Below are 25,395 nucleotides of genomic sequence, written 5' to 3' on the forward strand. Positions count from 1 at the left end.
ATAATTTTAATATACTTTCTTTTAAGAAAACATTTTTCCCTTGAAAAATGGTATTTCATACTCAGAACATCCGTTCTTTTCGTGTTGTTCCCAGAACTCTTACAAGAACTCAAATGCCTTGTTTAAAGCATCATTTTCTTCCCTCCTTACTTCAAAGCACACACAGCCCGGTCAAACGAGAAGGATTTCATGCTTCCATCAAGGCAGCAGAGAGGAAGCATCTAATTCTAAATAAGGCCTTTCATCTGTCAAACAGTACAAACAGATAGACCCAATATAGCTCATTCTTTAGTCATACAAGACTTGTGCTTTGAGGTTACACTTTCCCAAACAAGGCCCCAGCTGCACTTCAACTGTGAGCAGATTTACCAGAGAGAGAAGAGGGAAAAATAAGCCTGAAATGCAACATTCAATTTTGGTGAGGTTCAGTGTACTCAAAAGCTTGACTTCCTACCCTTTTTTCTCTCCCCAGTTGTACCAGTATAAAAGACACTACCTCTCCTAGGGCCCCCGCCTGGCTGAATTCATAACCCTCTATGAGCACAGAAGCAACCGCTTCTGTTGGCGTAGCCTCCACATTAAGATCAAGAGACCAACACACTAAGTTTAGTGCAGAAAATGTAAAGGACTGTGAACATCAGAACACAAACCATCTACAAAGCAAGCCATTGACAAATACAGGTCTAGAACTCGTATCAACATACCAGCAGGTCAACTCCACTAAAGTTTACGTGGGCATCTTGTAAACATCACAGCAAATAAGTTTTAAATACCTGTAGGCTTAGGCTGGCCATCTAAAGCCCACCATTAGCACCAGCGGTCTGTAACTGCACCATCTTGCAACTATCAAGTTAGAGCAGTCCTGACAGAAGTCATTTCCAAAAAGTTTTTTCCATTAAAATACTAGCAAGATTTTAAATTATCATAGTTCTCAGTATTAATTGAGTAAGAAAATATTTTAAATATCTGAACCTTTTTTGAAGAATTAAAAAAAGGTGAATCCATATACTTCAACGTAGGCTTGCAAGCGATAGACTCAGGAATCACAAACACGGGAAGCCCAGGAATCAGCAGAAGGAAGGGACATTTTGCTTTATGTGGGGTTGCTCTGGGAGTACTGCACTGTATCATGACCCTTCCTGGCATGTTTATAGGCTGCTCTAAGAGCTTGAGAACAGCCTTGGTCACTACCAAATTACACTAATAAGCATAACAAGCAGGATAATGTGAAGAAGCAGAATTTGGTTCTTTTACTAGTTTTTCTTGCTCATGGCAGTACACCTACCTTGAATAAAACTGGTTAAAATGATTTAATAATGTTTCATAGAGGAATTTCGCAAAGTTTTCTCTTTCATTTACCTTGCTCTACAAGGAGAAAAGTAGCAGCTTTCCTCTTTCATGGGAAAATGAACAGCTCTCCATCTTTGGTACTTTCTTCTGTAATCGCGGAACTAAATAGCGTAACAGAGACCTTAGTGACATGTTCTTCATCTGAAGCCAGATTTAGAATAGCCTTAAAAGAAATGCCACGCAAAGACTCATTTTCTAATAGAAACTCTTTCTCCATCTTTGATCCTGGCAAACTTGCTCTGACAGCTACAATAAAGAAGAGGTTACTGACACAAGCCGGCTATTCTGATCACCTCCTAGAAGTTGGCATCCCAGGAAAAAAGCAGAAAAAACGTTCATGGGAACAGCACAAATAAAGGAGTGGACAAAATGCAAATTCAAGGGCAGTAACATGCCTGGCTACTGCATAGGCATCCCATACAGTTAATGGAATTACGCTGCAGCAATCTTTCTCAAAGAGGTTTTTAAATCACTCAAAGAAGAATGTCTAAAAGCTTGTCTGCCAACATCTCGTATTTCATTTATCCTACCACAGCAGCAAGCAGTTCACAGACTAAATGCCCCTCCTTCAACTTATGAGGTGTAAAACCCTGCTAGACTGATTTATTTAACAAAAATCAAAGTTACATTGAAAAAAGACGTGAAAATTGTTCTCAAAAGGCAGCTATTGGAGCTTGTAAATCCCACCAGAATAAAAACACACCTTTGTAATTGCCCACACACATAATGTACCCAGACGTACCCCTTGCAGTCCTAAGTGTCTTCCATTTTTCTTGACCTGCTTCCAGAATTTTTGGAAAATAGGTTATTTATTTTTAAAGAAAGCATGCCAATTATTCCACGGGTTAGCCATGCAAGCAGAGAGCGGTTGCTGTAGCAGGTCAATAAGGCGCTGCAGGACGGGCAGCGCTGCTTTGCTCCCCCTTCAAAGACAGATGACAAGCACTGCCTTCATTAACAAGTATCGACTACCCTCTCTAATTACTGCATTCTAGACCTGCCATTTTCACGGCAGCACAAACCTCTGCTGTCTGCAGATGCTATTTGCTGAGGTTAGATTTACTTACTGATAATTTTAACACTCAGAAAAGCGGCAGGAAAACTTTTTTTAATATATGGTATGTATTTATCGGATTTCTAAAAATAGCCACAACACCTAAGAATGTACTTACTGGTACTAATCTTTGAAATTATGCACTTGAATCTGTTGGTTTGCATGCCTAAAGTTAGAAAATACAAATCTAGTATTTAGACTTGTAAATTAGTGAACTGTTTTTCAGAAAAGCTCAAACTCAGTACCTGAGAAAAACAGGCTATTTATCTGTTACATTTGTACAGAAAATCCCGGCTGTAGAACGGAATGCTTTCAGCCTTGCTCTTGCAACTCTCTGATTAACCGCACTGAGCAGTACTTCTGCTTTCCCTATGTGTGATTTAGAAACAGACAATCAATCCTAATTAACTACAGGTTGGAATTTAAAAGGCTATTTTAATTCTGAATAACATTGTCAGCAGAATTGAATACAGTTTAAATGTTATTTCTTTTTCCTTTTTGCCCTTTAACATTCCTAGGTAAACAAATCCCCAACTACTTTTTCCATTAAATATCCACTACATTAAATTTCTGCCTTAAGAAAAAAAGCTCCCTAGAAAATGGTGGAACCCATACCATACCCTTGCTATTCTGAAGCAGTTTTGTCTAATCACAGGAATTTATTAACTTACCGGTGAAGACATATAAGTGCATTTGTTAAGAATTTATGACTTCATTTCTTCTACGTATGTCAAAAGACATTTCTGTCTACACCACGCTGACTTTCTGCTCACATCCTCAACACCAACACTCAAGGCGGCTGCACAGCCTACACACTGAAGGGCTCACTGTCTTTCACTTCCCTTTGTGGCTTTCAAGGCCAAAATGAGAGGGAGAGCTTTTGTTCACCCAGAATATTGCCCTTTTTAGCTACTTTATGAATATGCTGGTTTTTGAAAGTGACAGCTTTACTCCTACCTTCTGATATATCCTCTAAGACTAATTTGCTCCTATCTAGGGATGCACAGGAAGATGGCAAGACCCATCACAAACTCAGAACACCTCCCCTTCATTCTTACTGTTGCACTCTACATGCACAACACATACCCAGAAAGCAGATACTTAAGTGAACATTGAAAGTCTGCCTGGATGAATGGAAAACCCACAACTGTAGCTACCAGGAGAATATATTGTTAGCCTGCACTTCGCCATTCCTTACAGAGCAATGTCGTTGCCTGCTGAGCATTGCTTACCGTTTCTATAGGAAAGCCTGAGTTGACCTCCGTAACAAGTGGGATTTTTACCACCCACACTTGAGGGCCATGTCTTTTTAAAGACACCTGCTCCTTACTAGTTTATCTTTAAAAGAAGGCATCCACACTGAAAATACTTCTGAGATTGTTGCACATATGCTTCATCTTACTCCAGTTATTTGGCTGAAGGAAAAGGTCATTTTCTTAGGAGATCCAGGACACAAAAGAGATCATAGCTTCCAGTCATCTCCTCTCAGTTTCACAAGTATTCAAGAGATCGTATCAAACAGTTTTGGAATAGCCCTGCAGCTGAAACATCTTGCATTGATTGTATACTAGGTGAATGTTTTGAAGGATGTCTCTTCACCACGATGCTGTCAAAGCAGTCTCTGTATCAGCAGAGCAGTCCAAAAGTGATAACCAGCTATGTAGTTTTGGTTTCTCTAACTTCATAGCCTGTGATGTGAACACACCCTAAAATACACATCAAAATATCACCTTCAGTCTTGTGCACCATACTCTTTTCAAGTGGTTTATACAGCAACATAAAGCTTTAATACTTATTTGTCCAATAAGATAGAGAGATCAATCCAATAATACAAATGGGAACATTACAAGGAAAGCATGCTGGTTGTGAAGAAATAACTTGCAAAGAGCCTAAATCCTTTCAAAACTGTATTACCTCCTATACAGAGCTGCTTGAAAATAAAATCAAAATTTAGGTATTATATTACCAACACAGACCCAGTATCTGATCAAAATCTTGGATAGCTACAATAGTTTGTTTTGTTTTTTAAAAAATTAAGCCATGGAAAATTTTCTGTATGGACTATCATGACTTTTATTTTAATGAGACAAAAAAATACTGGGCTTTCATTTCACTTGAAAACCATCCCACAGTTCTCCCTTAAAATCCCAGAAATCTACGAGCAGTCAGACAATCTCCAGCTGCAGACAAATAGAAGATTTCAGTCTTGTGAAATGGTCAGCCCATGGTGCCATTAATCTCCGATTGCTCCATGTCACCTTGAGAATTACAGTCACCGTTCTGAGGGCTACTACTGATCGCTCAGCATGATAATTTTGTAAAACCAGGACTGACTTTCCCAGTCAGGTCAATGACTTGAAGAGGGCAACGAGATATACTTAGGATAGACGAAGTATGATTCTTACATGGCTTCAGTATAGCAGAACGCTTAATTCGAAACCATGGGTCAGATATTTTTACTAATTTTGGACATGGTATATAGCATAGGACCCAGTGCTTTGGCCTATCATTTGACAAAACAGTCCTAGGGATCATTTGTTCTTATTTAGATGGAAGCGCACTTAAAAATCCATCTGCTTCTTACATCCAAAAAAATATAGCCATTAACTTGTACATCATTCCTTGTTATGCTGCTCAGTTGTAAGAAGGAGGGACAGAGAGAAAGCTGCTGAGGCAAATTTTGTTTGCCAACCGTCAGCAGATTCACTGATGGATTCAGAGCAGGATTCACTAAACTTTCAGAGCAGTCTCTGAAGGCACCTGTGAAGTGCTAAGTTACTTAGAGCCTGGGAAAATGAGAAGGTTGCATTTGCACTTGCTTTTTTGTAAGGGCATCTATTACCATTGGAAGCAGAAAGCAAAACTGAATTTTAGAAAGGTTTCACTATTCAGCATAAGTAACTGCATTCCAGATACGAAAAAGAATTCTGAACAGTAAAGGTTAAGGGTCTTTCACTAGCAATAATCATCTATATCCTTTTCCACAGGCAGTTTATCCTCAATTCCAAATTTTTGCTATTGATCTCCAGCTCCAAGACAGCCACTCACAAAGCAAGAAATATGCAGGTAAATCGCTCTGATTTCATTCCAGACTTTGAACTAACGATAGAAGACCAACATGCTAAGCTACTGCTAAATGTAACCATTTTATGATTAATCACAGATTAATCTGTGAAAGAGAGATCTTTTGAATGAAGTCTGTGGGAAACAATCTTATGTCCTACCTGGTCATATTTCTTTCACCTTGACCATATAAAAGACCAGGCCTGATTAGATACAAATATAGAGTTGATAGGGTAGAAATCCCCTTACCTGTTATATCACATGGCCAATTTACTCAGCACAACCATTTCTATTGAATCACAGTATTACCAGGCACAGAATATTTGCAAATGATCCACAGTTAAACTAAACCTTAGAGAAATGCAACCTGGTTACTGGCTGTAGGTCAGTACTGAAGTGTTTTGAAGAGTCCAAAGAAGTTCAACATATGAACATTCAACTTGAACGCAGTTCTTTTCCATGTCAGCCAGTTTTCTGTTTTATTAAAAACTATGCCCAGTGAGGAGCTTTATTTGAACATACATATTAAAGAAGATAGAGGGAAGAATGCAAAACAGTTTGATAACAGACAGCTGGGACAATTACGCTACGCAGAAAACACATGGACCTGTTATAATCCATAGCCGTGTTGTAATCCATGGAGTACATTCCTCCATACAGTCACAAGCACACCATATACAACCAATACTGTTACCAGTTCACCTTTTTCACCGGATATGAAAAGCTCAGAACCCCTAAGGAGTTTCTCCGGCTTTTAAAATTATGCCCCTAGCAACTGCTAAATCAAAAAACAACCTGCAGGCCAGGCCCATAATCGCTAGCAGGAAGGAAAAACCAGACCAACTTCGCTGAATCAGAGCCAGCTAGAAATACAGCAGTAGCCCCTGCCGTCGGAGCACGGCACTACTGCGGCGGTGACGGCAGCCACCCCACTAGCTCTGGCCCAAAGAATTGCAGCAAGAGCTGGAAAGATGCAAGAGTCCGACGTGGAAAGCTCACCTTCCCCATTGCTGCGTGTGTACAGCTGCTGTGCTGAACATACTGGAGAGAATAAACCAGGCTGCAGCCTTTGCATTCTGGTTCCAGCAAGGAAGCAATTTAGGGAGGTTGGTTTTGGTTTTTTTTTGTTTTTTTTTTTTTTTATAATAGAGGCTGGTGAAGAATTCAGTGAGGTGGTGTGGAGCAGGGAAATAAGGTTGTTTTAAATTCAAATATGAAGTCAAAGAAAATACTGCGTTGACTGTGCCTGCCTGTGCAGGACTCCTACCTATGTACTGACACCGAGTTAAATATTTATCTGTCAAGATTTCCTAAATATTGTTGGATCTCATACAATGTTTTATTGATATTTCTCAATTAAGAGCAATATACAGCTGCTCATATTTTAAGTTTCCATAGGTACCATGTACTAATATTGAATTTCCACATTTTCAACACAGCAAGGCATAGTTCTGTCTGTAAACCAAAATGGTGGAAGTTTTGAAAGATACTGAAGTTGAAGAAAATTATTTAACTATAAATTACCTTATTAGCCCTATTATATTAAAATTACCTTAATTGAAGTTGAATAAATTCCGTTTTAGATTTCAAAAATCAGATTCTTGTCATATGTATAGGGTTAGAATATAAAATTACCTTCATTTTAGCCTCTGAGGAGATGAAAAACACAGGTCTGTATTTATTTCTTTTTTAAATTCAAACACCTAAATTAGGATTAACAGAACAAGTACAAACCTGCCTTGTATTTAATATCAGATAAGCGAATCAGAGAGGACATACAGACATTTCTCCACAATCCACTAATCGGGAAACAAACATTATGCATCTTTTCAGAAAGTTATTTTTTCCGTATATTCCTAGATGTCTCTGCTAAGTCCTAATTAGGGAACAGGATAATAATAAAACAAAACAACACAACCAAACCCCCCCCCAAAATTTCAAGTAAATAGGGAGAAAACAGTAAGAGAGTTCGCTTTATTCTTCTTAGGGTGTTTTTGCTAAGGATAAGTAACCACAGGGAGCAATCAGTTGAAGGAACAAACCAATCAGTCTAAGGTCACATCAAGAAAAACCTCTCATTGATTCAATATGCTGTGAAAAAAGGATCTTCAGGTTATTTCTCTTACAGTATAATCATTGTAGAAACCACAATAGCAGAATCAAAAAAAAAAGGCAGTCTATACAGTTTGCTGCTAAATTAAATTCTTGGTAGCAAATTCTTTGATAATTTGTTATTGTACCCAGATGGATCTTGATCTCATCGTGCTATATAACCTATAAGCAAAATAAGAGATGATCATCCTGCAGAAGTGACTACTGTATTTTGATTCCATTTGTTCAGAACAGAAAGAGTTTGTTTCTTTCTACACCATGCTGAGGAGGTTGGGAAGAATGCAGGAACAGGAGAACCTCGGTGGACATGGCCCCAATGCCACGTGAGCTGCTGGCTTCACGTGTCGGTGCCCCGAGACCCTGCAGAAGGCAGCAATTGTGGCAGACACTGTCCTTCAGATCGCCTGCAGAAAAATCAGCCAGAGAGCACGCTGCTGCTGCACACCACTGATAAAAGCATGGCTGAAGTGACCATTTGAAAAGGGAAAACTTCAACTTTAGATAATATTTGAGGCCTTGAAATATTTCTGGTTTGACTGCTGCAGTAATAGACAAATGCAAGTCACTACTGAGTTATTACAAAGATTTTAATGAAGATTTCTGACTACTAGAAACTTGTCTATAATCTATTACATTCTCTTACAATATCAGATGTGCATTAACTACTAACTTCAACGTACAAAATTCACTCAGTTTACATTTTCTACACAAATTCAGTATGGTATTTAAAAGAAAAAACTAGCCTTGTCATCAATAGAAAATTGATGCGTATTCAGAGAAGGGCAACAAAGCTGGTGAAGGGTCTAAAGCACAAGTCTTATGAGGAGCAGCTGAGGGAGCTGGGGTTGTAGTGAGGTGGGGGTCGGTCTCTTCTCCCAAGTAACAGGCGATAGGACAAGAGTAAACAGCCTCAAGTTGCGCTAGAGGAGGTTTAGACTGGACATCAGGAAAAAATTCTTCACCAAAAGGGTTATCAAACATTGGCACAGGCTGCCCAGGGAAGTGGTTGTGTCACCATCCCTGGAGGTATTTAGAAGATGTGCAGATGTAGTGCTGAGGGACATGGTTTAGTAGTAAATTGGCAGTGCTAGGTTAAGGGTTGGACTTGATAATGCTAAAGGTCTCTTCCAACCATAATGATTTTATTCCAAAGCAAATACTAAGAATTGGTGACTTGATTGTGTCAGTCTACCGTCTTTGGCCTTGTGCTTACAGTAGCCATTGTGCTAACAGGACAGGTAGACAGCTTTACTTAAATATATATGCGGGCAGATAATCCTGAAGAACAACCTCGGTTTGTGTAGCCCTTTTCCCTGTTACTCCATAGGCATATGGCAGACATGGTTATTTCCAATACAAGACAAAAAAGCATTAACCGAAAGCCTGTGAAAGAACTGGAGTTACAAAAAACCAAATCAGATATGACTAGGAGGCATTGCTCCCGACCTTTAGTTGCTAAAATGAAGAACAGTACGTCAGGCTTAATGTCAGGGTGGAAAAAAAAAAAAAATAAAAAAAAAATCGCATTATACAATTGAAGGTTTAATACTTGAAGGTATTACCCATACCCAAATGCTTACATCCAAACCGTATCCAAGTCCAACCATATCCTAATGCTTAGGTGCAGTACAGTCTACCAAATTACATTAGGGATTGGATTGCCCCCCTGCTGTTTTATACGCAGGGAATATTTTTAGATTACCAATAAAAGCATCTTGGAAGAACTACTTATACTGCAATGCCTGTGACAAAGCCAATGCATTGAGAAATCAGTCCCTTAGGTACAAAATTGCAGCACCGCAGCTGGCTGAAGCAGCCTGTGCAGTACAAGCACTGTGAGCTGGCAGAAACCTAGCATTAGACACATTCTCCTCAGAGACCTTTATATTTTCTTAATCACAATTTTTAGTTCATTATTTTCTACTTTAGCTTTTGAAGGTGTTCCTAATTTTCCAGCAACCTGTAGGTAATATTTGTGTAGATTGCCATTATGTCCCAAATGGTTAAACACTGACCCAATGCTGTTTGTAAAAATAATAATAATAAAAAAAAAATTAAAAAAAAATCCCTTTCTTTTTCCCCCTACAGTAGTTTCTGTCTGTGGCAAGCCACCTATAACCTTTTGAACAAAAACAACAACCACCCCAAAATATGGATATCAGACCCATTTATTTTACATAATACTGAAGTCTCTCAATTGACCTGCAAGGTCAAGGTTACAGTCTCTCAAATTTACTTCCGATTTGCTAAAAGATTTTAACACACCTTACTTTAAAAAAAAAAATAAATCATGTTTTCCACAACAGGATTAAAAAGCAACCAACCAGCCCACATTAACAGGAACCATGCGACAGCTAAGGACCACACTCCCCAAATAATTAATTATATAATCATAATTTAAGCAGCACATTTTTCAATGATATGACATCCACATATAGAAAAAAAAAGACAGGGGAAGACAACGGTATACATTCTACACAAAAACATAGATGATTTGCTTCTATTTTCTTGAATATACGTCATTCAAGACCTTAAGGTAAAAATGGAAGTTCTTCATTAGCACAGGATTACCTAGTTTTATTGTGTGGCTTGTTGGCAGCTGCTGTTCAGCATTTCAGAAATTTTCAAAGTTTAACACGCTACTTACCAGCTATCAGAAATCTTCTGCCTTCTCTCAATGTAAGCCACACCAATAAAATAAAAACGGAAAAATCCTTAGGATAAAGAGTCCTTTCAGCACCACGCAGTCAGCTTGCAGTCCTCTCTCCTTACTTCCAGTTACTAAACAGCTTCTGCTTTTCTAACACCTTGTGTACCGTACCTAGGAAAAACCCTTATCAGAAAGCTGATCCTGCTTCTACACCCTGAGCCACTGTAAACATTGTATTTTAACTTCAAACAACCTGCCCTTCCACATGTACCCCCCCCAAAAAAAAAAAAATCCAATGGTAGTACTTGAGATACCTCAGCTCTGTGTATTTACAGTTTCCAGCGCTGCTAGCCTTATCCGCAGTTAGTGTTCCTTATTATCTCACTGACTATAATAAGCATGCAGTCCTTGTCAGTCTTAGCAAGGATGATACATTCTCACTTTTCATATTTAAAAAGCATTTTTCCTTCCTGAAACTGAAGCTAACATTTGACAGCATACAGCTGCTTTGTTTGATTTCTTGAAGGCGGAAAAATACTTGGAGAAATTCCTCCATTTCCATCCCAAGCTGTAGATTCAGGGTGGTGCATAGACACAAAGGCAGCCCAAATATTAGTGACACGAAGTATTACCTTTGAATGAACATATGGGAAGCACAGGGGGATGAAGTGTGGTGATTCTTTTTTTTCCTTCTTATGTGTACTTTTGTACTAGCAAACAGAGCTCAGCAGAGCTCTGTGGAAAATAGAAGACTACTAAATATATGCACTCCCACAGTCTTCACAGAGCATGTCACCTACTTCTCCTCAGGTCGTTAATCTCCTTCCCTGGGACCAGAGGAAGCAAATGGTGAAAGATGTACTTTTTTTTTTTTTTAAGCCAGTATTTGGTGTGAGCAATGACATTCTACACCACAGGGCAGCAGAGGGAATCTGATTTTTTTTTTTCCTGCAGGAAGCTTTCTCCAAAATGTTACTCTAATAGAAAATTTCTGTAATTTTTTTCTGGATCTGTAGAATACCTCCCAAGCACCTCTGAGAAAAAAAAACCAAACAAACAAACAAAAAAAAAAAACACAAACAAAACCAAACAATTGAAAAGCTTGGCGCTGCAAAGGGGCATTTATGGCACTTACTGGACCTGAACAACATAACTTGTAGAGAAGTGACTATACAGCACTGCAACTCAAGTGAGGGTTTGGATTCAATACCTTCACCAAATTTGAGTATTCATTACATCATGCCTAGACACATTAAGTGAAAAAGAGTTATGTTAAACTGCTGTGCCCCAGATCTGCCCCACAGAGATACTTCAGCAGCACTACCACCACAGTCTTCCTGACACTGGCCATTTTTCTCTCTGTCAGCTTTAAAAACACTTTCCTTTTTGAAAGGACTATGTTAATATTCTCTCAGAAAACCACAGTGAAAGTAATGAATTTTAGAGAATAAGAGTCTGAATTATTTGTATCAAAGAAATTTTAAGACGACCGTGAAGGCTTTCTGATGTCTCAAATAAGAGGATCATGGTCCTGCCCACAGTTGTTAAGTATCTTGTGCTATTTCAGATGAATGCTGAACATGTACGCCTTGACCTCAGCAGAACACATGCAATTAATACAGGCTTGGCAAATACCTTTAAACATCACTGTTGAACTCTGTGGGGAAAAAAGTAATGTAGCAATTCAAGATGGGCAAGACATCCCTAGAAATACTCCTCAGTTTTCTAAATGATGTAAATATTTAAATCAGAAAACCATAAGACATGCACAGTGAAACTCCTTAATCCCTTTTTATTCCCTTTTACATTTAGAAAATATCACCTTTCTGTCTCAACATTTTCTGTAAGTTACATGAGGCACAAAAACCCAATAAAGATTAGTTTTAATCAGGATCCAGTCTGACATGAGTGCTGAATGGCATTTAGGAAATAAAGAGGACACCATATTCACAGTGATAAGATTCACCTGTTATGTACCACATTCCAACATCCCAATAGTACTCAGATTGTGAAATGGCAAGCCTACTTTTCTGTTGCAGCTCAACTGCGTTTGCTGAAAACTACCAAAAATACCCACATAAAACTAGTTAAATACACTGTTTTATCAGCCACATAAGAAGAGCAGAGATTATACTGTTAAAAGTTAACAGTTGTTAAAACCAGGAAGTAATAATTCTCCACAGTCAGGACGAACAGACACTTGTTTGTTTAAGCTCTCTCAAAGCCCTTGGAAGAGGTAACTCATTTAGGTTTTGAAGTCCCTTTAAATTCCTTATTAATACACACAATGCTAATATTATTCTCATTTCTATGAGCAAAAGGCTTTTCCTATATCCTGTGCACAAGCAGTGAAGTCCTTATATAGGAAAAAAGAATAAGATAAACACTTAAAGGGGCAATTCTCCACACTGAAGTCAAACACCAAGGGCAGCCCACTCCAACAGTAGCCAGGTCTCTTGCTGGCTACACGCAGCAGTTGGGATGGACTTTTTTTCTCCCTCTTTGACTGCATATCAGGAACATTATTCTGAAAATACCCTCTATGCTTGATACAGGACAGGGAAAGGATATAAGGAAGTTTAGAAACAGATTACATGCACAACCAACCGCTTGGGTTGTTGTGTTTTCACTTGCTTACACCCTTCCATTCAACCTAACCACAAAAGCCACCACAGAGCGCTACGGCAATTACTTTCTGCTACCTGAGCTAGCTTGGCAGTCCCTGAACAACATGTTAACAGCCAGCTCAGGCATTAGCATGCCCTTTATTTGTAAGCCTGGTGAGCCTATTTGGAGTCCACTGTATCAGATATAGGTTAATAAATTATAAAGAACACTGTTTACTGCATTATCACCCATAACTCAAGAGAGTGTGACGGTAATTACAGAGCAACAGTTGGGTCAGATTACCAGAACTTGATGAAAGTCAAGTCAAACTTTGGCATTAACAACTCTATTTTCTAAAATAGACAATTATTTTTAGTAGGAAATAGATGCAACTTGCTTTCAAATTTAAGATGTATCTTAATAAAACTCACAGTTCTGTATTTAGAATTAAAATAAGCCAAAACACAAATGATAAATACTTTTAAGGACCGAGAGCAACTCTCATTTTATTGTATGTATCACAAAAAACAAGTGTTTTGCAAAACCTCCCCTAGAATCACATTTTCACCAAAGAACGCTTTTGTTTTAAAGACATAAAAGTCCTCTCTCTCTTTTAAGAATTAAGAAATAATAGGCACTCAAAGGGCAAATAAAAAGGATCCCCAAGAACTCTTGAAAACCATCTCCAGGTGCCTGTAATCTTGTATCACTTTCTTGAATCCTATAGTACTGATAGCCCTTAGGAGAATAGCTGAAGTACAAAAGGATTCTACCTTCCAGGTGAAATGTAATTTCTTAATGATGGAAGTTAATGTCAGACTGAGTGAACAGGAACGTGCAGTATGCTTGTATTAAGGTAGGGACATTTTGGCAAGAGTCAACTGAAGAAAAGGCTATCAGTGTAATGGCATAAAACTGAAAGAAGTTTCAGTTCTATGAAAACCAATTTATTTTTTCTCTATCAGTAACTTCCTTTTGATTCTTAAATCACCAGTTCTGAAGACGAATGTAATTAGCCAGTAAGTTTCATTTCCTAATTCAATTACTGATGTTAATAAAAATAATGCATGTATTAATATTCAATTAAGAAACTGAAGTGTCACAGACAAGACAGTGAATGGTGATATATGACAGCAAAGAGGAAAAACATTCTGATTACTCACTGCAAGAAGTTGTCATCAAGCCCTTCTGATACAAGGCAAAACACTAAAAAGAAATTTATCTTCAAATATTATTTGCTTTAAAAATTTTACAGTTTGGGTATTTTACAGGGGTTTTCTTTAAGTCTGCTGTAGACCGTAACTTTGATTTTTGATTTAAAATACCTGTTTCGTGGCAGAAGAGAACCTAGGATTCTGAAGCAGCTTAACCAACTGAATGCCTCAGCCTACTAGGAAGATAAAAGCTACCAATATAACCCTTAAGCAAAGTAATAAAAAGTTGCCCTACCCTGGCACACTAGCTGGAGCTTAAACACTGAACAGTCTCTGCAAAGAACAGAGACCGGTTGCATCAGGATCCTCAGCCAGAACCAGGAGCAGCGGCAGGGAGCTCCTCCCCTCCCTTCCTCTTCTACCTCCAAAAGCCACCAGGTACGTGCAGGAGGATCTGCTCTCAAGTTTTCCAGATTGAGGCCTCTCGTGCTTCACAGAAATAGAAGATATGTCCAAAGATGACATTAGAAACCTCTCTATTGACTTCTCCTTCAAGTCCTGCGAGGTGCCCAAAGAGATATCACACAGAAGCCCCATCAAGAATCCAGACGGTCCAGAGAAAGCATGTGGCACTAAACCAGGGCCCAGGACAGCCACCCACAGCGGGGCCACCAGCAACCCTGGTACCGCAGGACTAGTGCTCAGGGGCAACTCTGACCCCGCAGGTTTCAGGTATGCAGGAGCTGGACAGAGATACAAGATAATTATACAGCTACAAGGCTAGAAGTCCTTATCGTGAGGACTAGGTCACAACAGCGACCGCCAGGACCAAAAACCTAGCATGGAAACGTCATACGTTCAACTAATAAAAAGCCAAATCTTTGAGGCAGCCAGAAGAAATCCAGCCACTAAATCAGTCATGATTATTTTTAATCATTGGTCACCATCATCTCTCCCCACTCCTCATCTACATCTGGGTGCACCAGCATCTATTTGAGAGGGAGGGCGTCTGCCTGCAGTTACTCACAAGGGCAAGGCAAGACCTGTAAATCAGCTGCTTTATCATCTCTCCTGCAAGACAACATTTGTTCAGAAGTCAGGAATAAATCACAGGATTTCACATCTCACATTACGGTTCCACCACGCTCTTTCTTCTTTCCAGGCTATTTAACGTATTTTATATTAACATCTGTGACACGGTTAGCATTAATACTTAGTAACTAACACTATTTCATTGCTCTGCCCTATGTTCAACCCCGTGTCTTCTGTCTCCAATTTTAATCCATTTTATGCTCCATTTTGCCGAGTTTCAATGTAATCAGAGGTGTCAAATCACTCTGAAACTCATTAAAAATACATTTCTTTACATGTCTGGCTTTGAAGACTAGTGTAGCAGTTTAGTTTTTCTCCTCTTCTGCTTTTACTCATTTCTCCTTATCTTCTGATACTGCCTTACTGTTATGTATTTGCGTGCTGGGACCACATCTCTGATTTTTACTTGGTTCATCAACATTTCAGCAAAGCCCCATCCTTCCTTTCCTACATTAATATCAAAAGTCGTTTCTTCTGATAAAGCCTTCTCTGTTAAAATGCCTCTTCCAAGGCACTGAGTTCAAGAAACCATTAAAATTTTCTCTTTTATTTTTTCCTTTTACTTGCTTGGGTTATTGACAAAACTACTGCTCTGGGGATACCCTTTCTACACAGAATTCTCTCTCCCCTTGTCAGAAGTACAGGACTCTGTTGATCCAGTTTGCCTAAACATATCGAGCTGTCCACAGCTACGCATTTGATTAAAATGTTTTGACCATCAAGAGCTGAAGGCAAAGTTTATTCATAGATTTAACACAATGGAAGGGATCATTCTGATCATCTAAGCGTAACTATTCATCCTGGATCGCCTTATATTCAGGAGAGATATTACATACAATATTCCATATTGGAAAGCCGTTTTTTCCCTCGTAGAAAAAGGAGCCTCAGCTACAAGATTCGCAGTCAGTAATTTGATTAAAATATTGAATTGACAATAACGTTTTGAAGAAAATCTACCCAGCATCAACAGAACTGGAGGAAAAATCCCACAGGTATCTTATTTTAAAATTTGCTTACTTCGTATTTTTCCTTTCCTGATGACAAATCCTTCACCCTGGGAAGATAATTTGTCTTATAAGCAAATGCATAATGCTACTTTAAGACATAACAGTGCAAAATACATCAGTTGGAATGCTTTATCACAGATCACACTGTACCCAAGACACACTGGCAAACAGAAACAAATACTGCCCAGCTATGAATGGGATTTTGACTGAAATGCTGGGAGATGAGGTAGTCCCTCACCATGACTTAAGGAGCGGGTGAAAGGTCTGACAACTGCAATTTAAAGCAGCACAGGTATTGACAGACAAGGGAAAAAATAATAGCCAAGGGCAAATCATTACTTTTCTTTTTTTTTTTTTTATGAAGAGTCTCAATGTTTGTGTTTTACTGGTCGCCCAAAAGTAACACATTCCTCATGCAAGCTTTCCTTTTCCAATCAAAAAATCTCCCAACCATATTTAATCATTAATCTGCAAAAGCAACTTGCTCCTGTGATTTTGCACAACAAACTAACTTGCTTTGTGTGTGCAAGCTGTTACTTTCAACAATGCCTAAAAGCACTTCAGCAATGGCATTTACCAGCACCTCCACAATTTTGCCCTCTCGCGGTACATTCTAAAGAAGTCTCTCCAGCAAACAGCAGACTTACGTTATTTTCAGCAAATTCACATCAAATTCTAACTCTTCTTTGAAACCCTTTGTGTATCGTCAGTGGCAAGTCAAGCAGTTGTGAATACAAATTCTAATCTATTTAAGGAAATCACCATCCTGACCACCAGGAAGCCAGTATTATACAACCAACAACAATTATTGGGTAAAGCAGACGTTGTTTGGGAAGGGCCTCGCCAAACCAGCCCAAGATATACAGATAAGTGACTTTCCTGGATAGTCTATGAAGCAAAGAGTACACTTACTGGCTTTAAAGGGCTTATTTTGATCCTAAATATCTGGAGGAGAAGCAGGGGAGGAAAGGAATAAGAAAACAGTAAAATTATATTCAGGAAGCTAAGTTCCATTTCCTGGCACTTTTCACACAACACATTTGCTTCAGTAGGAGGCACATGGGATTAATTTGGCCCACAGAAAGAGGAAGCTCTCTAATAACAGACAGGAAAATGTACTTCCATGCAAGTTCTGCACAAAGCAATTTCTTATACTTTACTTTCCCTCATTTTTGAGGGGAGAGGAATATTTAGAAGCAACTTCCTATACGCTCACCTTCCTCTCCCAGTATTTTCAAGTATCAGCACTCCTTGGTAAATCTCAACTTCAGAAAATTTTCAAAAACCCTGCATTTATCAGGAAAGCATGCAAGGCAACTAGTTCTCTTTCATGGTGGTCTCTAATGCATCTATGGATTCCAATTGCTGCTTAGATTAGCCCTAATGATCGTATAGGTTTTCCCTGAATGCACTGCATAGGAATCAGATTTTCAATCACTGCAAACCAGTCAACAAAATGCAGCGGGTAACACAAAGCCAGGAGCAAGGAGAACGATAGCCCAAAGTTCATTATTTTATTTTCAAAAATAAAACAAAACCCAACAACAATGAAAAACTATCAGGCAAGGCATAGTTGTTCAAGCTTTTGAAGAATAAACTCCTGAACAATATAGACATTTTTCATACACTAGAGCAGCGTGCTATTAGAGTCTCATTTAGTTATCTCCCACTGCAAGATGGAAACCCAAAATACTACTGAAATTTTGCAAACATAATCCCGTAAAATCACATCCATTTAACAGGCAGAGATAGAACAGTAGCAGCAGGAAACTATTTTTTTCCTGTCAGTGTTTGCAGACACCTTGCTGCAGTGAATGCTGTCCTGAATGCAAATTACCTTGGCTCCCTAAGAGGCACACTGCAACATCTGAGACCGCCAATATACAGTATCGTGCCAGCAGACATATATTCAGGAAAAAAGGAACAGAAGAGAACAGTCCAGAAAGGGTGTAAATTTGCACTTACGCGAACAAAGACAAGGAACCAGTGCAAGATTTGAACTGCACAAAAAGTTAACCTAGTCTACGTGCAGCCAAGGACAGAGGTGACTGTACTGATAGCTGGAAGAAGCTATTTCTTGCTATGAAAGCAAGCCACTGTGTCCTTGTGTTCTGAGCTATGTCTCCACTACACGGCTAAATCAAGGCAACTAAGTGGAGATACAGCATTCTCAGATAGCTTAATCCGATGCAGAATCAAAGTACTTGCCGTGCTCACACTTTGCAGAGCTCTTGGCTTGTGAAAGGTGCTGAACAAGCAAGCACCAGCCTACACCTGTTTCTTGCCAGACTTTGAGTTAACATGCATTTGAACTAAAGATCTGAGTTAGTATCAACTCTGAATTCTAATTTAGCACAAAAAAAGACACCAAGTCCACATTAGTTATTCCCTTCAAAAACAGATTATTAATCATGCTACTCCACTGAAGGCTCTTCTCTAAACTGTCTCCAGATACCAGCCTTGACATTTTCCAGCCATTTCAAAGCATCCCCAAAGAATCAAGTACTCTTTTGTCCAAACCTTTAAATTAATGTCAACTTCTAATAGGAAGTAATTTTTCCTTTGTCCTGTAGGTAGTTAAACACACCAAGCTTTTTTGAACTGAAATATTAACAAAAGTCAACTGCTATTTTGCATATAACAATGAACCTGAATGACTTTGACAATAGTATGTTGAAGAGGAGAAAGATTTTTCTGTTAGAAGTCAGACACTTAGGTTGTAATGGGCAACAAAAGTCTGATGCTGTAATGGAAGGTAGCTCACTTCAGCATTAGAAATTTTTCAACCACCACTAAGAATGGAAATACTTCCAGATCTTCTGTCTCCCGGCACAGAAAGTCTGTGATACTTCATGAGGCCCATGTCAAAGGCTCTGAGAAAACTGTTGAGTGTACAGGAGTTATAATAGGTCTTACTAAGTCTTCTCACTAATTAACATATAATTTACTAGTGTGAGAGGAGTTCTGATATGCCTGCCATATACATATTCCAGATTTTTCTTCAATGCATTTATAGGCAAATATGGCTCAGGTAATACATCTAGTTTCTCCAGTTGCTTTCCAGATACAGATTTGAGCCAATTGCCAGAGTCCTGTCCCCAAGCAGTAATGTAACTAACTAGCGTATTTCACAAAACTTGGCAGAGAATTGGAGAGGTATGGGCTACACTAACTCCTCCTTCCCCCTAAGGTTTTCAAGCAGGTCAAAGGCATACTCCTGCATGAAAAAAAAAACCAAACAAACAAAAAACCAACCAAACAAAAAAACCCCACCAAACTTTAAAATCCAGTTAGCATTTTGCAAGGCAGAAAAGTGTAAACATCTGCATTTATTTTTTTCTTTTGATAGGCAAAAGAACACACACAGCTTTATGTTGCACCTGGGGATTAAAGTTTATACTTGCAGAATCAAGGCAGTCTGATCACCTTTTATCAGCAACAGAAGCAAGCGCAGTAGCATCCTGACTGCAAAGAGCAGAGAGGGAGGCTATGAAGCTGCAGGACATGCCACAGTGGCTGCTGCCAACAGGAGGAGCGGAAAGGGAGCCAAAGTCCCACTATGAGAAAAGAAATTGTTTGTATACACAAGGTTTCTTCACCTCAGTTTCTCAGAGAAATGGATTACAAATTAAAAAAAGGAGGATTTACGCACCCGCGTGAGAAATGCTAAAAATCACCACTGAGTCTCCCTTTTATTTACCACATCTTCAGGTTTCATCTCCTATCTAAATTTTGTGACTTTTTCAATATTGCAATCATATTTAGCAATCATGATGCAAGAAAGTAGTATTAAGTTGGTTATTCCAGAGCAGGGACATATGATAAGCAGCATGTTGCTCTTGTCGCGGCCCTCACAACCCTCCCACCATCCAAAAGCCACAAGAAGAATGCTCACACTGGAAAACTACACATTGCACATGCGTATAGTAAATAAAAGTTTACTCCACATATTACTCCACAGCCAGTGGAGCTGGTGTGTGCACAGATGAAAAAAGCAACAACAGAAGATTGTAGATGAGTGTGAAACTGTTACCCAGGAGCCTAAGGTAACAGTGAGCAACTGCAGGAGCCTAATGAAACTGAAGTAGAAACTGACAGAAAACGGGTCACTGCTGTAAGCATACCTCTATTAGAGGAGTGTGAAATCCATTAAATCTACAAATACAGCTGCCAATTCCTTCTTACCGATGTAAACATGCAAGTAAAGCCTTGGGAAAAAACATCCCACCACCAGTAAAAAATTGTGGGTTCAGGCACATATCCGAAGTCACTACACATTAAAGCTAAAATAAAGCACACTACGAACGGCATCACAATAGTCCATTCTTACCTGTACATACTCAAATTAAGCAGACCTCTTGCCTGGGAATTTGTGAAAAGACAGTCCCTGAGCAAAACATCCCGTCCTTCTATTTGACACGTTGTCATGTATAACAGTATAACAAGCGCATGTCAGAGGTTTCAAGCTTTATTTTATCAGCTTTGCCCTTCCACATCCATAAAACCATGCTGCTGTGACACCGCAAGCATGAGCACGGCGTGTCACACCTGCTGTCACATCACCGAATCGCAGGGTTTAAGAGAGATGAATGAGTGTGCGTGTTAGCCTGCTCACAAGCGACAACTTTCTGAAGTTTGGATTTTATGGTGGCTTATTTTTACAACACGGCCAAGGTAAGGCAGATAACCAGCCCAAGCTGACCTCCCCTTTTAATAGCTCTGCGTTAATGCCGTCGCAGCTGCCTTCCGAAGCATAACGCGTCGAACAAGTCTAACGCAGGTTTGTTGCCGAAGGGGGCAAAGAAAGCGGCACCGGGGAGGGGCAGGCGTGGGTCGGTCACAGGAGGGAGACTGCCTTACTGCCAGCCCAAGAGCTGTTAAAAGCACAACTTCGGAACGTTTCGTGCCGAGACGGGGGCTGAGGGTACGAGCCGCCGGCTCCGAGGGACCGGCCGGGCTCCCCCCGCTCCCTCCCCGAGAAGCGGCTCTGCCGCCGCCCCCGCCGGGCCGCTCTTGCCTTACCTTCACCGCACCGGCACGCCCGGGAAAAGTTTACTTAAATAAAAATAAAGCCTCCTCCCTGCCTTTGACGAGGAAACGCAAGCTGTTCTGTGCGCAAACCGCCCGCCGCACAGGCTCCCGCGGGGGCTCGCCACACGCCCAACGCGCTCGGCGCAGCCGGCCGGGCAGGACGGCGCCGCCGCCTCCCCCGCTCCCCCCGGGTCGGGACGCCCCCCCCCCCCGCGTCCGCCCCGGCAGCGGTGGGGTTCCGCACGCCCCCTCCGTGCTGCGGTGCCGGCGCTGACAGGGGGGAAGCCGGGGCTGAAGGAACCGTTAGGACCGTTACCTGCGGGCGTCCTGCGGGCGGCCGCCAGCGGCGGGGGTCCGGCAGGGCAGGTGGGCGCTGCTTCGTTGGCGGCGGCGGTGGGGTTGGATTTCCTGCGGACGGCCGCCCGCCTGAAGTGCGTGCCCTCGGCTGCGCTCATCCTCGGGGCGGGGGAGACACGGAGAGAAGCAGAGTGAGGGTCGGGGGGGGCGAGAGAAAAGCCGCGGGGTCCTCAGCGCCCTTCCCGCCCCGGGGAAGACGGAGCCGGCATAGCCCCGAGGGCAGCGCCTCCTTCCCCGCCCTCCCCGCGCCGGCCCCTCACCTGCCCGCCGCTCCCCGCCCCTTCCCTTTCCCCGCCAGCACCTGCCCGGGCGCCTCCTCCCGCCGCCCTGCCCCGGCGCTACCTGCACAGCGGCCGCAGGCCCCGGGCGCGACCCCCCGCCGACATGGCGAACCCCAGCCCTCCGCCGCCCGTCCCGGGGCTGAGCGGTAACTTCCCCGAGCCGGGGTCCCGCCGCGCAAGTTCCCCCCGCGGCCGGAGCAGGGAAGTGGGTGCCGCGGGCGCCGCACCTGCTCTGCTTCCCGCCGGCCGGAGCTGAGCCTCGCCGGGCCCCGGCCTGGCCCTGCGGGGGGGTCCGTGGCTAACCCCGCCGCGCCCCCCCTCACGCCCAGCCCCACCGTCTTCCTGTGCTGCCTTCTCCCACCGTTCACCTCCGAAATGCCCTCCCTGGCAGGGGAGACCATATTCCTGTGAGGTTTATTGGTGTACGTAAAAGAAGTTGGCCGTAATGCAGTTCCCCGTCCCTCCTTTTCCGACAAAAAAATTGTCAAAGACATCTGAGTCCTAGCACTTAAAAGTGAGGTTTGATGCCAGGGATGGAGCTGCAATACTTGCATCAATAACAATTCCAGCTAAAATGGTTCATTCGGGCCAAAGCAATTGCCTCCCTCCCTAAATTTTACTCAGTTTTACTCAGAAAGGCAACCAGAAGACTATGCTGCTGTGAGACCTAGGATTAGGTTCATTATTATAGCTGCTATTTACCTGCTTAACTGGGACATGATGTTTGGAGGCAGAACATCTCCACCTGTGCCACCATGAGGGTGGGTAGCAGCGGCCTGTGGTACGCAGGGTGAGAGCTCTTGAGTCTGTCAGGGAGCGTGATGTGCAGTTAGAGGTAAACCAGTTGCAAAGTGGTTCTTCTGCTATGTGGGGACTTCCTGGGGTTTGGAAATACCAGGTTTTAGGGCTTCTTTAAAAGGTGGCCTCCTGTTTCATAAATGCTGCCTCATTTGCCATCAGCAAAACTTGGACTATTTCCTCACAAAAGAGAGGGCTCACAGCTGCAATCCAGGGATGTTCTCTCTCTGGTGATGGTCCAAGACAACCTTTAGTTGCCAGGAAGCCCATGAATTGCTGGAGCCTGGAAGAATATTCTGGGGAAGTACCTCTCTGCACTTGCCCTGCTCTTACATCTTCTTTTGTCCACTGTCAGAGCCGGGAAGTGGGCAAGAGAAACCTTTCATTTGACCCATACGGCCAGTCTTACATCTTCAGCAATAAGACTTTACGGACTGCTCAGGCAAACTGCTGACTTTGCAACTCCCTGTCTCCCAAGGCACAAGGAAACCTTTTGTCAGCACCCACAGCACCCATGCAACATGGCCACATCTGCACGGGGGAATCACGTGATGGGGTCTTCAGCTTCCTCCAGAGTCCTGTGCTAGAGTGCGAGGCTTCTGCTGAGTCCTTTCTAGCGGGCTTGGCATGCAGGACCAGATGGTAACACATTTTCTCCTGATGTCAGGGGAGCACCTGTGTGAGGCACCAGGCATGTCTGACCCACGGGAGGCACGGCAGCAGAGAGAGGCCGTGGTGGTGCTACCCGTACCACACATGCAGCAGCAAAGCACCACGAGGCGGAAGTTGAATGAGTGGGTCTTCTGCTTTCAATGTTAGAGAGCAGGTCAGCAACAAGCACAGGGGGAACTGGTGTAGCTGGGACATCTGCCACCACATGCCAGGGATCTCACTCTTTTGGTCTCTCTGTGAAATCGTACTGTTCTGGAAGAGAGTTGATATCTTACAGCCACGCCTTTCATTTCCCACTAAAAATGTGGCAGTCAGGTCACCTCCTGGATTTTATTTGCGTGCTTGCAATTGCAAGCATTGGCTTTTACTTTTGCAAACATACAAGAAAAGCAGTGACTCAGAGGTAAAAGACTGATTTATTTCCTGACTTCATTCACCTGACCTGGGCTGGGCATACGGAGATGAATATACTTATCTTATGAAGAGCACTAATACCTGCTGACTTTGTTGCAAGGAGCTAGAGGTTCTTGTAAACTTTAGCTACGTACAGTTCATGGAGGTGTAACAAGGATCAATCATTAACTCATTGAGATAAAAATCTTATTCCGGAACACTGCTGTGCATTTAAATCTTCCTCTGGACTCAGACCAATTCAGGTACTGGGTAATCTTTAGTATTACTCATTTAAACAAGGAGAGAGCAAGAGAGGAAGAGAACCTCTCATTAATAATTCTCACAGCACTTCACCAAGGAGGAAGTATCAGCCTCTCTTGACAGGGGAGGAAAATGAGGTATTATGGGAGGTGATTTGTTCAAAGTTGTCCAAGATGTCAATAGAGTTGTAAAATGCAAAATGTTAGCTTATGGGCATAAAAGTAAGGTTGAAAGAAAGTAAGATTGAGCTTTCTCTGTTTCTATCTAACTGAACTGAGATTAACCCAAATATTAACCGATTGCACAACGGCCAATCTTTAGCCAGGCATAATTATCACTTATTATTGAACTTTGTACTTGCTTCTTTAAACACAGAGCTCTGCTCCTGGAAGGAAAACAGCTAAGGAAGCAAGGGCAAAGGCGCACACCCCATAAATCCCAACCAAATAGTAGCAACTATGTTAATTTTGTTTTCTGCGATGTTATCAGTAAGCAGCAACTTATTACAATGTCACTCTGGAAAATAAAGGTCACCTCAGAAAAGAGAATCGTGACAACTCTGTGGCCTCAGGAAAGCAGTAACAAAAGCTCATTTTCTTGAGAAAATCCTCCTGAAGCACACTGATCTATTTAAAGCAGTGAGGTGGCAGCCTGTGATAGAAGAAATTCACGCAGGCAGTAAATTCATGGCAGAGCATGTGTAGGCTGCAGTGCAGTACAGGCTTCTCATAGCAGTTTATTGTCTCTTTTCTTTTCAGTAAGTTACAGCACAGACCTGGAGCAGCTGGTTCAAGCTGGTTCTGAACTGCCGTACGCCAGCAATGGGTCCGTTCTGCCTGCTTTAACAGGGTAACAACCAGCCGCCCCTTCTGGCATGCCCTTCCTCCTTTTTTTATACACGGCTCTCAATCTCTCTTGTTCTCCATCTCTGGGGAAAGACAGAGAGTCTTTTGGCAACATCAGCAAGAGGAAAAACATATTTTTTTAAGTGCAAAAGTCAATCTGAGATAGATATTATCTTGGAAAACGTCACTCTAAATGATTAAAAATTTTGTGTAATAATTGGAGATGGTATCCGAGAACAGAAAATACTGCATAAGCTTAAACTTAGACAGTGCTGCCAATTCTGCTTGAAATATACGAAGGTCAGAAAATGACACTGCTTGAATAAAAGCCTTGCAGCATACCTCCCACCCTAGGCGACGTGGGAAGAGTTACGTACCCCTCTGTTGTATGGTAACTGAGGCAAGCAGTAAGCCACAGCTAATCCATTCGAGTGTGGGCACTCGCTGGGCCATCTGGCTCCAAAACTTTCTGTGGGGGTGGTGAGAAATGCAGTGGTGGAGACTTGGTTTAATGATACCTATTTGCATGCGGGAGGAACAACAGGAACACTATGGAAGCACACAGAGGTGTAGAAGGAAGGCAAGGACAGCTGGCAAGGTTTAGCCTCAAGAAAAAGTCGAAAGAGCGCTTCTGGCATGTGAAAGGCTTGCAAGCACTAATCTCATAC

At 41.7% G+C, this 25,395-nt stretch overlaps 1 protein-coding gene across 4 annotated transcripts in view; it reads right to left on the reverse strand.

The window, feature by feature from the left end:
* FGD4 (FYVE, RhoGEF and PH domain containing 4) overlaps positions 1 to 21,843 on the reverse strand; it is a 111,194-nt gene extending 89,351 nt beyond the window's left edge. Inside the window, exons 1-2 of one of the 4 annotated variants that reach the window (XM_074582989.1) lie at positions 21,820 to 21,843; positions 21,437 to 21,576 (exon numbers count right to left, since the gene is read on the reverse strand). In XM_074582989.1, coding sequence (XP_074439090.1) covers positions 21,437 to 21,575 — 139 coding nt within the window. In that variant the 5' untranslated portion in view covers position 21,576; positions 21,820 to 21,843. Of the gene's footprint in view, positions 1 to 3,075; positions 3,190 to 10,226; positions 10,589 to 21,436; positions 21,667 to 21,819 lie in introns of those variants that run through there. The other 3 variants (XM_074582998.1, XM_074583035.1, XM_074583007.1) reach the window with 3 other exon arrangements.
* Positions 21,844 to 25,395: the final 3,552 nt, after the last annotated feature.

The sequence above is a fragment of the Larus michahellis genome, chromosome 1 (assembly GCF_964199755.1).
Source record: "Larus michahellis chromosome 1, bLarMic1.1, whole genome shotgun sequence".
NCBI lineage: Eukaryota > Metazoa > Chordata > Aves > Charadriiformes > Laridae > Larus > Larus michahellis.